General features: G+C 38.0%; 1 protein-coding gene across 1 annotated transcript in view; it reads right to left on the reverse strand.

Annotated features, from left to right (window-relative positions):
• Positions 1-11,983, reverse strand: part of CPLANE1 (ciliogenesis and planar polarity effector complex subunit 1) — a 179,106-nt gene that overhangs the window by 115,995 nt on the left and 51,128 nt on the right. The window contains 8 exon segments of the mRNA XM_075066918.1: positions 1,452-1,616; positions 1,895-2,112; positions 4,281-4,417; positions 4,733-4,961; positions 7,325-7,498; positions 8,394-8,558; positions 9,969-10,049; positions 11,217-11,428. Coding sequence (XP_074923019.1) covers positions 1,452-1,616; positions 1,895-2,112; positions 4,281-4,417; positions 4,733-4,961; positions 7,325-7,498; positions 8,394-8,558; positions 9,969-10,049; positions 11,217-11,428 — 1,381 coding nt within the window.

Here is an 11,983-nt window from a genome sequence, read left to right on the forward strand (position 1 = left end):
TCGTGGGTGAATATCCACTTCGTCAGATGGCATGTACTAGGAAATTTTCAGGGGCAGTTATATATATGCTAGCAAGCAGCTTAGAGATACGAGTTAGTTCAATCAGGGAGGAGAGCCCTGTTCTAGCAGCTGAGTGGAAAACCAAGAGAGGAGAAATTGGTTCTGTAGTTCGCAAGCCATTCACAGTTCTTTGTTTAATCCTGAGCTGATGTGTGTCAATTTGAGATGAACTGATCAACACGAGCCAGACGGTGTTACCCAGAAGCCTTCCTACTGCAGACAAACCCAAAGAAGAACCAACAGGACTCCACTGGCCATCACTTACAGCCCCAGCTAAAGACCCCTCCAACGCATGCATCAGGGTAATCTACAACCCATCCTGGACAATATCCCAACTTTCACAGGTCTTGGGTGGCAGGCCAATTCTCGCCCCACAGAAACAGGCCAACCTGAAACGTAGTCTCACCAGCCAACTGCACACCGCACCAACTAAGTAACTTCAGCTCAGGAACAATCCATGCAACAACCCCGATGCCAACTCTGCCTCAGCATATCTACACCAGCGACACTCAACAGGATACTAACTAAGATCAGCCAACACCATCACCGGTTCATTCACCTGCGTCCGACCAATGTAATATCGACCCATCATATGCCAGCAATTGCCCCCTGCTAATGTACATCGCAAAACTGGACAGTCTCTACCAAAAGGATAAATGGACACAAATCAGACATTAGTAATGGCAAAGTATAAAACGTGGAGAGCACTTCACCTCCCTGGCCACTCTATAGCAGACCTTAAGGTGGCCACACGCTGGCAGCTAAAAAAAAACTTCAGGTCCAGGACTTCAAAGAGAAACTGCTGAGCTTTCAGTTCATCTTGCAAATATTGAACAGACCATAGCTCAGGGATTGAACAAAGACTGTGAATGGCTGTGCCACTACAGACCAGTGTCTCCTCTCTTGGTTTCATCACCTCAAGTGCTAGAACAGGGCCTCATCCTCCCTGATTGAACTAACCTCGTTATCTCTAGCTTGCTTGCTAGCATATATATATATCTGCCCCTGGAAATTTCCACTACATACATCTGACGAAGTGGGTATTCACCCACAAAAGTTCATGCTCCAAAACGTCTGTTAGTCTATAAGGTGCCACAGGATTCTCTGCTGCTTTTACATAAGGTGTTAATAATTATTTCTAAAGCTCCAAGTGGTCTGGAACCCAATGGTCACTTCTTTCCCACCTCCAGTAATGGCACTAGTAATTTGTAAGGCCAAAAGCTTGGACCCCTGTTGTTTAGGCTCCAGTTTCCTCTGGAGATTAAACTATGAGAAGAATATAGAAAGCCGCTGTCTGAGACTGAGAATCTATCAGACTAGGAAGGCCGTAGAGTGGATGAGGAGGATCTCTCTCCCTCCCAGAGTTAAAATTAAACAAGTTTATTATTTACCTTTTGCATTACTTTTCTTGCCCATTTCAGTTGTACAATATACCACTGTGCTACTGGGCAGGAACAACGAGCAGCCCGGAAGAGCAGCAGAATTCGCTGAAGGACCCCAGACACCTTTTGACGATAATCTCTCTCAATTTTTAAAGCAGAGTCATTGCAGTCTTTCTGAGAAATGTAAAGTTTAAGAACATGACAATAAGGCCAATAGTTTGGGAGGATATAAAGAATAAAGGAATTGAGCTACACATGGAATTTCTGCTCTTCAGAACATTTATCTTCTTTGTCTTAAGAACAAAGTAGAAAGAAAAATTGAAAGGAGCTTTTCAAAGAGGCTTCTTGTTATTACGATGCCACACAAGTAATTGGCTGAAGTTTTTTTGGAAGAAAAACTGAATTAGAAAGTTCAAACTAACATTCATGCAACTTCCACTAAATAGGCTTACTTCACTGAGAGAAGCTGGCTGTGGACAGTATAATGGTGGTGCAGGAAGATACAGCCCATCAGGCACTAAACCACACAATTTTCTGGTGAGGTCCTTGGCAGAGTCTATCAAAAGTTGAAATGTTTCTGAGAGAATGTCTGCATCTGCCATAACAGCTGCTTTCAGTATTTCTTGCACTGAACCAAACAGGACATTTGAATCTTCCTCTTCAATGGGATCTAAAAAATACCAAGAATTGAAACGGATACGGTAAATGCATCAATTGATTGCAATGCTTTCTTCTGAAAGTAATAATCAGCATTACAATATTTTGCATTCATTTTTCCAGAATTTATGAATAACTCACACATTTACTTTAAGATTTGAAAGTGTGAATAAATGTAGAGTTAAAAAAACTCCTTCTAATGCTTAATCATCATCTTTGGCTGTTTTTTGTTACTCAACATCTCCCACAAATCTGGATGTCTGGACTGTTCTCCTTTCTCTGCAGCTCATGGAGGTGGACCAGTGTTTTAGTGTTTAGATGCTGGTAGACCAGGTGCCAGGTCTTGCCAAGGCTGTAGGCGTCAGCTAAGCATTGAAATTCATAGCTGGAAAACAGACCAGCTCATCTGTATGCTAGCAGTGTTTAAGATAGATGTTAGACTTGTAAGGATGTGTTTAGACTCTATAAGATGCTTGTAAAGTTGCTGCATGCATTAATCTTAACTTGCAATGTCTATCCCATGTTATAAGTTTTGCTTTACAATTATAAAAATGCATGTTCTGAACTTCTGAATTGGCAGGAACAGTAGTACCCCTGCCCACCAAGGAGGATTATCAAAATTAAGTGAGCCATGGCGAAGCAACAAGATTTTTAAAAATGGGCTAATAGACCTCTCACACCCATAAAGGTGCAAGGAAGCTTGTTCCATCAACTTGAGTTCTGGAAGAGGAAAATACAGATAGATGACATGAAAATTTTTCATCTGTTTGCTGTTTGGACTTTCACAGGGATGGAGCTAGGAAGCAAAAGCAGAGATCCCCAAGGTCAACCTGGGTTAGCCCTAAAAGATATTCAGCGCTGACAATTTACTACAGCTCTGTCCCCTTTTCGAACCATAGACTAGAACACGTGTGTATATGTTGCCTGTTTTAACCTTTATTTAACTCTCCAATTTCTTTTTCCTAGTTAACAAATACTTAGTTTACTACAGGATTGGCTACAAGTGATGTCTTTGTTGTGAGATCTGGGGTAGAAACTGACATGGGATAAGTGACTGGTCTCTCAGGACTGGTAGCAATCTGAACATTTTGTGAACTTTGGTGTAAATAAACATTTATCATTAAGCTTGCCTGGGTGGCAAGAAAGACTGGAGTGTCCAAGTGAACAGTCTGTGACTTCATGTTAAGACTATTACAGTACTTCAGTTCACATTTGTTACCTAGTTGATAAAATCTAATGACAGAACATAGCACCAGTTTCGGATGTCCGCACTGCTTTTCAACACTCTGTCCTAAGGTTGGAACTCATGGTCATGAACCACTCCAAACAGCGTGACAATGATTAAGACAAAGAATACAGTAAATTACAACTGCAAACAAAGCCTTGAAATATGGACTTCACAAACCAGAGCAGAATAAGGGATATGGATAATTTTACTACAATGAGACTTTCTGGGACACCGAACCAAGGGCAGTCTGATCTGGCTATGGGAGCCATCTTTGGAGCAGTGCAGAAAGATGACATTTTGTGTCTTGCTATAGGATGAAGTAATACTTCAGTGTTCTGTAACTTTAGTGCCAATGCAATGATGCTTTCCAAACTGTTCATACATCCACATTTATTTCACTGTCTTATTTTTATTATACTCTAAAAATGTACATTTGCTAATAAAGTATTTTATAGTCAAACAAAACTGAAGTGAATATGTCTAGATCTTCCTCCCCCAACAAGAAGGAAGATATGAGCCATCCTGGGCATGGGAAAAGCCAAAAGACCAATGGGATACTACGCAGTGTTGTTGTAGCCTTGTTGGTCCCAGGATAGTAGAGAGACAAGTGGGTGAGGCAGTATATTTTATTGGACAGTCTGGGGTGGTGGGTGGGTGTGTGTGTGTGAGAGAAACTTTTGAGAGCTTACAGAGACATGAAAAAACTCTGTGTAAGCTCAAAAGCTTGTCTCTGTCAACAACAGACCTTGGTCCAATAAAAGCTATTACCTCACACACCTTGTCTCTCTATACAATTCTGGGCACTTACAGTAGCTATCTGCATATATGGTGATAATAACTATCTTCATAATGCTAAAGACAAACATTTATTTTTAAAGTGAACGCCTAGGATTTGTGGAATCAACTGGAATAAAGTTGATAGTAAATAGGATGAAACTATATTTTTAATATACCTGTAAATTGTTTATATTTAGTTCCTTCATTTGATGTTTCAAAACTGACTGGCTGTCCCAAGAAAGACTGTAGTTTTTCCTGAAAAATTTGTGTTGGAGTCAAGTTCAAAGGCAGATGTAAATCCATTTTCTCTGACCTGAAAGCATATCAAGAAACTATTAATTAATGACGAAGTAAAAAAAATCAGTGAAAAAATCAAAGAAATTCTGTGGAAATATCTTTCCTTTTTCTGAAGGGGAAAAAACCCAAAAACTTCCACAGATAAAATTATTAATCTGAGGCACACTGGTTAAATGCACATCTATTTAAATCTTTTATCTATTAACCTGGAAGTGTCTTAGGGGAAGGACACTACCTGCTCTGCTCAGTAAAATACTTGACAATACATGTTACTATATAATAATGCATGATGATAATCCTGAGTTCCCTTATTTGAACAAGCATAACTCACCTCAAGAAGTCACCATCACTTTGACAGTACAGATTATAGGCCACACCTATTGAAACAGACATTTTCCAGTCTCCAAGTTCGTGTGCTAGCCACACAGCCTCTGGAATCAGTCCACCCACAAAGAGCAAGTCAAGAGCATATTCAGCTGTCCATACAGAAGAAAGGTTCTGGTCTCTAACAGCACTGGTGACCAAAGAGTGCTGCAGTGGAACAACTCGAGGGAACCGGTCTATGAAAGGAAAATATGTTTTTAATAATGTTAATTACATAACGTGCAGGTTAGTTAAAATAAATCCAGAGTTTAAAGTGTGGCATTTGATCACACCACTTTGTTACGTAACTGATGTTTTTTATTACCTTTAAAACATGGTATATGATTTTTAAAGGATAATATGGGGCAGATACTCAGCTGGGGAAAGTTGTGATAGTAGCTCCATTAAACTCAGAACTATGACAATTTTCACAAGCTGAGGATCTGCCCCATAGGCTTTCCTCTACTATTAAGTATGTTCTCTCTGTCAAGCACTTACAGATGGACAGAACAAGTTGCTTCTTAACTTTCTCTTTGCTAAGCTAAATTCAATGCCCAAAATCATTGTTAACACAGGATCCAGGCTGACCAACAATGCCTTGCACCCTTCCAGAATGTCGAGTACACCTATACTTAAGCCTCTAAAAACAAGAACATAACTTAAGATACATACCAGCCCCACCCCTGCAACTTTACTCTACTCCCTGGAGTAGACAAGAGCCACTGGGGACATATGGTAAGTACATTTCAGCCAGGACTGCCCTATAATGAGCAGATATAAGGAATGACTACATTAAGTCATTTTATTTGGTGCAAAGTGTCCCATCGAATTGTATTCTCTCATTTATTTCCATAGACTCCAACTGCCCTTCACTGTATGAGAGAGAGTTGTATTGACTGGTGCAGGGATTACTTGCAGCAGGTTGCCATAGCTCACTCTGTGATATGAAGAGAGGTACATCTGCACCCAAAGGTATCATGGACTGCTCATTTCTGTGCTGAGTTAGGTGGGTTGTGCAAGCCACAAGTCTAGTCTTGCCATGGAGATTTGTAGCATAAGGGAAAGGGGCACTGCACAACCTGCTGCAGCACGGGAAGATTGCAGAAGTAGAAAGCTGCCCATTAATCTTAATCGGGTGTTCTCAGTCAAGGTGTTTAGAACACCATGTGGAGATGAATACAAACTGACTCAACCTGACAGGTGTGAAGTAATTCATTCACCTCATGGGGGTGCTTTTCTCCCCACTCTCCCAAAGCCGACCCCATTGTACCTATTGTTGAGACAAGGTATATGAACTTTACAGCAATGTGAATATAAAGATCAGCTCCTTATTCTGAGGGACGTGGCTGAGGAACTAATCTCCTGACTAAATGACTCCAAAGTAGCACCAAGAAGCATACCCCTGCAAATGTCATGGCATACCAATACTCTAAATAATCTCACTGTGCACATGACTTTTAGAGCATTTTTAAAATTACAAGCTCATAGCATAAGGAGCATGTGGTATGATTACATTACCCTAATGTTGCTTACTAGAGCTTTTCATCTTCCCTTTAGTTAATTAAAACTATTTTCCTTGGCAATACTTCCAAACTGAAAACAGAGGATACACGCGAATGTTAGAGCACTTTGAAATATCAGCTCTTAAACCAGAAACTGCTCTCAGGGCAAAACTTCCAAAAGGAACCCTTGCAGAATATAGGCAGAGAGCACCTAATGTGCAAACACACATTCCCAGAAAGCTGCCAAGAATAGGACCAAAACACACACTAAAAGATGCTGCTTGGATTTAATAGATTGAACAGCATGTCAGCTTGAGTCACCCAGTTACTCTAAAGTCAAGCTGCTTGGAACACCACCGCTCGCAACAGAGCCCCAGTCCTTTTGCACATGCACGAATTATTTTCTCAAAACACACTACATATTCAACTTATATCCTGAATAAATTTTAACATACTGCTTCTTTCCTCAAAAGGGTAGTGTGCATCAGACAATAGCTGAGATTTACCCTGAGTGGGTGATATCAATTTGAGGCGTGGCAACACCAAAGTTTGAGCCCTAGATGTGTGTAAAAAAAGGCATTGTAAGAACTGTACAATTTTGATGTCACATTATTATAGTTTTTAGGGAGGGCTGTATCTTGGGAATATCTTGTTCAAACAACCTCAAATTTGGATCACTAACTACTCTGGGTCCCCATGAGGCACAGCAATTTTCAAAACAATCCAAGTATGTGGATTATAGAATAAACTGAGAATACTCTGTACTATACTTTTTAATTATGACATGAAAGATTAAATATTTAAACATGAAAATATTCTCAGCAATTACCACAGCTACAAAATATTTGTTTTGTTGGCACAAAAAAAAATTTGCAAAAATATCTTAATAAAACCAAGTATAATTTTATCCTTAATACTAGAATTATAAAAAATAAAAATCACATATCTAAAAACAGAGGACTTACCTCTTTAAGGTAAGATAAGGCAAGGCAACACTGCCACACAAATCATAACACTGAATCAGAGCCAGTTAAAATATTTTTTGTTTAACGGAATACCTTGGTTGATGTGAAGTGGAGGTAGAATGTCGACTTTATGTGGGGGAAGTATATAAAGCAGATGATTAGTGAAGTAGGCAGCCATGAATCGTGCCATGGACTGTATTACTGCCATTGCAGCTTCAGGATGAACATCTCTTATCATCCACAATTCATATTGAGAATATTCAGCATCTAAGAGATAGACATCTAATTAAAATGTTTTTGACAATAAAAAATTGCTATAAAAATTGAGCGCTAGAACTGTTTAATTATAGTCAACACAACTGTGTGCACAGAACAAACTGTGGCCCTACTCATTTTCCCTGACAACATTCCTGAGACTTTTAAAACAGAAAACATAGAAACCTCATACTATTAATTACTAGTTAGTAACAATTCCCTTTGAAGATTTCTTACAGCTATAAACTAGAGATGGGCCCAAACCACTAAGTTTAGATCCAGGACTGACTCTGAACTTTCCCAAAGTTTTGGTTATTCAGATCTAGGGCTTTGATTCAGCCCTTTATAAAACAAGGAGCTTAGTCACAAAATTTGCATCTGTATAAGAATACAAATGTTTCCAAAGTTTGTGTATTTGGATTTAGAATTGCAACCAACAATATGTCAACAGAAGTCTTTCCACAGACTTCAGTGATTTTGGACCAGGCTCTAAAAAAAGGGAACTTAATCAACTCACAAACAAACCATAAACTATACAATTAAAACTGTCTTCCAAACACTCACTCTAATTATTACAGACTAGACAGAAGTTCTGCAGTCAAATTTTTTTTAAGAGACAGAAATACTGATGATTCAGAAGTGGGAAATTAAGGAATTAGAGGCTGAAGAATGGAAATAATTAAGGAACTCTAAGCTTCTGTCAGAGTTACACACAAAACCCATTTTCCATCCCTTAAGAAAAGGATGTATTCAATCCACAGGGAGCTCTTAGAATTTTTAGAAAAGGAATCATGGAGTCAAGTTCTTACAGGGGCATAAAAGGTAGACACCAGGTTATCGAAACAATGTCAACATACATTAGTAAACGGATTGGATTTTTTTTTTTTTACACTACAAATAAACATACCAGAAAAATCTTCTGTCTGTCTTACAGACAGCTGAGATCGTCTTAGTATCTCTCTCACAAGATGGTCACTCAGCCCCTGAGCCTCAGTTAAGTTGTAGTGATACAGGTGGCAATATAATATAGCAAGATAATACCTAGTTTGAAGAAACTGTGTCCTCTTTTCTCCTACATTACAAAAAAAAACAAATGCAGAACTGAATATTCAAAAGCAAAGGAAGATTAATATAGGTTAAAAGGATCTCTCTCTCTCTCTCTCTCACCAGGATGCAGAAAAACAAATGAGCATAAAAAAAGATTCAGAAAGGCTAAACATAGCAGATAACCCTCACCTGAAATTGACTATGTAAACATGATACAATAAGGATCCATAAGTTATAGAAGGAGCAGCACTGGAGAGCAGATATTCTAGAGGATGAGAACCTATTGCAAATCAGTGCATTATCAGTCAGAAATCTGCATGGGAGTTAATTCTCCTCCTCCAAGTTCCACTTCTGCAGCCTATATACATTTCAAAAAGGGGGTTAAGTGAGCAGTTGTGATGTTACAAAGGCAGCACAGCTCAAGTTAGACATGATGCCAGGAGAGGGTGAACAGAAAGCAGCAAGTAGAAAGCAGATGCATTGTGCCTCAAGATCCTGATTTGTCTAGGTATCCTCAAATACCAACAAGGTTTCAAACATCTCTCTCTTAGTGACAAGTTGTAAAGTTGTGTAACTGCATAATTTTATTGGATATCCTGTGAAATGTGCAGTATTTGGTGACAAATACAAGCAGTAAATAATTTACCTTTTTGCATTTTTATTGTTTCTTTAGGAAAATTAATTTAAAAAATCATAAAACCTCCCATATAACCCCTGTCCACTCAGCATACCTGAGGACTACTCCTCCTCCTAAGACGTGAGTGGCTGTCCCTAAAAGGTAGTCATGTAAAGATTCTGGAGTACTTCTTTCCTCCTTCCTAACTCTCTATAAATACGTCAGGAGTGAACATCAGGGGAGGAGAAGAGCTATTTAATCTAGACGACAGTGCTGCTACAAGAACAAATGGGTATAAATGCGCCATACATAAATTTAAGCTGGAAATCAGAAGGAGGTTTCCAACCATCTGAAGAATGTGCTTTGGAACAGCCTTCCAATAGGACTAGTGGGGGCAACCTAACTAGTTTTAAGATGGAGCTTGATAAGTTTATGAATAGTATTATCCAATAGGGCTGTCTACAATTCTGGGAACTGGACTCAATCAACCAGGAAGTCCATTCCAGATAGTCTACTAGCTAATCAAAGGGATTTTCAGCTAGGATTTTTTATTTAAAACAAAACAAATTCCTCCTTTAACTTTACAACTTCTGAAATAATTGTCCTTTGGTTTTTCAAATCTATTTAAAAGTCTTCTGGACTCAATTTTTATTGCTGAGCAAATTTTGATTTCAAAATAACAGCTCTGAAAAATAGGTATCTTCTACAAATGTGCTAACAGTATGTTAACTACAGCAGAGAAGTATGAACATCCTTGCCAGAATACTGTGCAAACATCAGAAAACTGAAAAGATGAACACTGCACCATTTTTCCCTTGCCTTTTGCTTTGGTTTCTCGAAGAGCCCTCTTCCACAGATCCACAGATTCTTCATACGAGCCTAAAAGAAATTGCTCCTCACCTTTAAAAAAAAAATAGTCAACAAAATTACAAGGTATTCACATCTTTTCACACATACAAACACACAAATCTATATCTGTTTCTATTTCAGTTCAAATCTTTGCCTGTTATTAAATACATGATTTTTAACCACAATATCAGAAAGCTGTCATAAATGGTAGCACAATTCCACAGCAGCTGCTACATGTGCAAATTTCTCAGTCTCTGGAAAACCACTCTTATTCCCGCCAAATGCGTATTTGGCAGCAGGAGTGAAAATAATAATTCTGAATTACAGACTTTTCTGGGTTAAACATTTCTGACAGCTAAATCACTATTAAAGTAGAATTAAAACTGGTTACAACCTCTTTCCACAAAGCTTTCATAAACTGTCACTTTTTAGCATACTAACAGTAAATTCAGACATACTAAGTGTAATTAAAAACTTTATGGTTCAAAAACATATCTTATTCACTGTGATAAGCATTTCCTGTTACTTTTTCAGCTTTCACATCACCTTCTTTGTTGTTTTAGCAATAAATAATAACAGCTCAACTTTATATAATAGTCCCTTTCATTCCAAAAGGCGCATCTCCCAATCAAATAAACTGTATTTTGACTGCATGAGAATGATAGCACCCTATTTAAACATCATTGAAATGTTGTGGGGTAATTGGTGGAAGCCAAGTGAACAACCAGCACAATAATGGGAGGATGGAACCTTTTTGCCAAAGACACCATCAGCAAACTCCTACTCTGGGGGAAAGCGGAATGGAACTTTGAAAACAATCTCTGTTTGTAAGGTCTCAGCTGAGAAACAAACATACAGTGAAGTGCCCAGAACTCCATTTATCTACCTCAGAAGAGACAAAGCTGTCTCAACCTTGTCAGGATTCAGATTTGTGGTACCAGGATGCCTATATATTTCAAACTTGATTCAGCAAACTTGAGTTTCCATTGAGTTCAACGGGTTTTGGATGAAGCCTGTAATGTTTAAGCCACTAAACTATACGTAGAAATACTGTTAACCATAAAATATTAAGACACTTTAGTTGGAAGTGCTCAGAAGTTCGATTAATTCCTACTATAACTATCTCAGCAAATAAATTAATTACAAATAAGTTGTACCTAATCTAATATTCAGTCCATACAATTGTCATCTGATTACAGTTCCTTCCAATGTACTAACCAATCACAGAACTGAGCTTCCAGGTTTGTTCCAAGGTCTCTCCTGAAGACTGCAGGACTGCCTGTATATGACCTAGAAGTTGTGCAACAATGGATTCTTCATGTTTAATCTTCCTTTCAGTTAATGACTTGCCATCCTTAGATATTTTTCTGTTTAGTTGAGTCTGATACCAAAGCACTTGTTTATATAATAACCGCCACAATATCATCAACCTGCGTATCAAAAAGTAGTATACTATCACTGACAAAAAATACAGGTTAGTTGAAACAGAGGGATAATTCTGTCTTATTCCTCAAACTTACTTGTTATTTTGTATATTATATTACAGCTAAAGTAATGTTTTTTCAATATTTCCACCATAATTTTATTTTTAGCTCTACATTTCACCAATGATATTTATAATTTTTTTCATTAATATTTTCATCTATTTTCTTGGATAGTCTTAAGAACCATATTTTATGCTGTTGTTTTCCTTTTGTCTATTAAACTTATTATTGTACAGAACCTTTATTAAGAATTTACAGCTTTTAGTGTTTAGAAGAATCACCCTAACTCATGAACCCAGGTGTTGCTCCCACACAGTTATCTGTTTTATTGAACTTAGTACAAACATAATAGTACCTGTGTCAAATAAACAAATATATGACACTGTATTTCACTCTAATAGCATGGAATTACTATGCTTGCTTTAATAAATTACCACAATTTTTTCAGAGTACAAAGCGGTGATGAGATAAAATGCTGCTGTAATTCTTCTCTAATAAAAC

The sequence above is a fragment of the Chelonoidis abingdonii genome, chromosome 6 (assembly GCF_003597395.2).
Source record: "Chelonoidis abingdonii isolate Lonesome George chromosome 6, CheloAbing_2.0, whole genome shotgun sequence".
Taxonomy (NCBI): domain Eukaryota; kingdom Metazoa; phylum Chordata; order Testudines; family Testudinidae; genus Chelonoidis; species Chelonoidis abingdonii.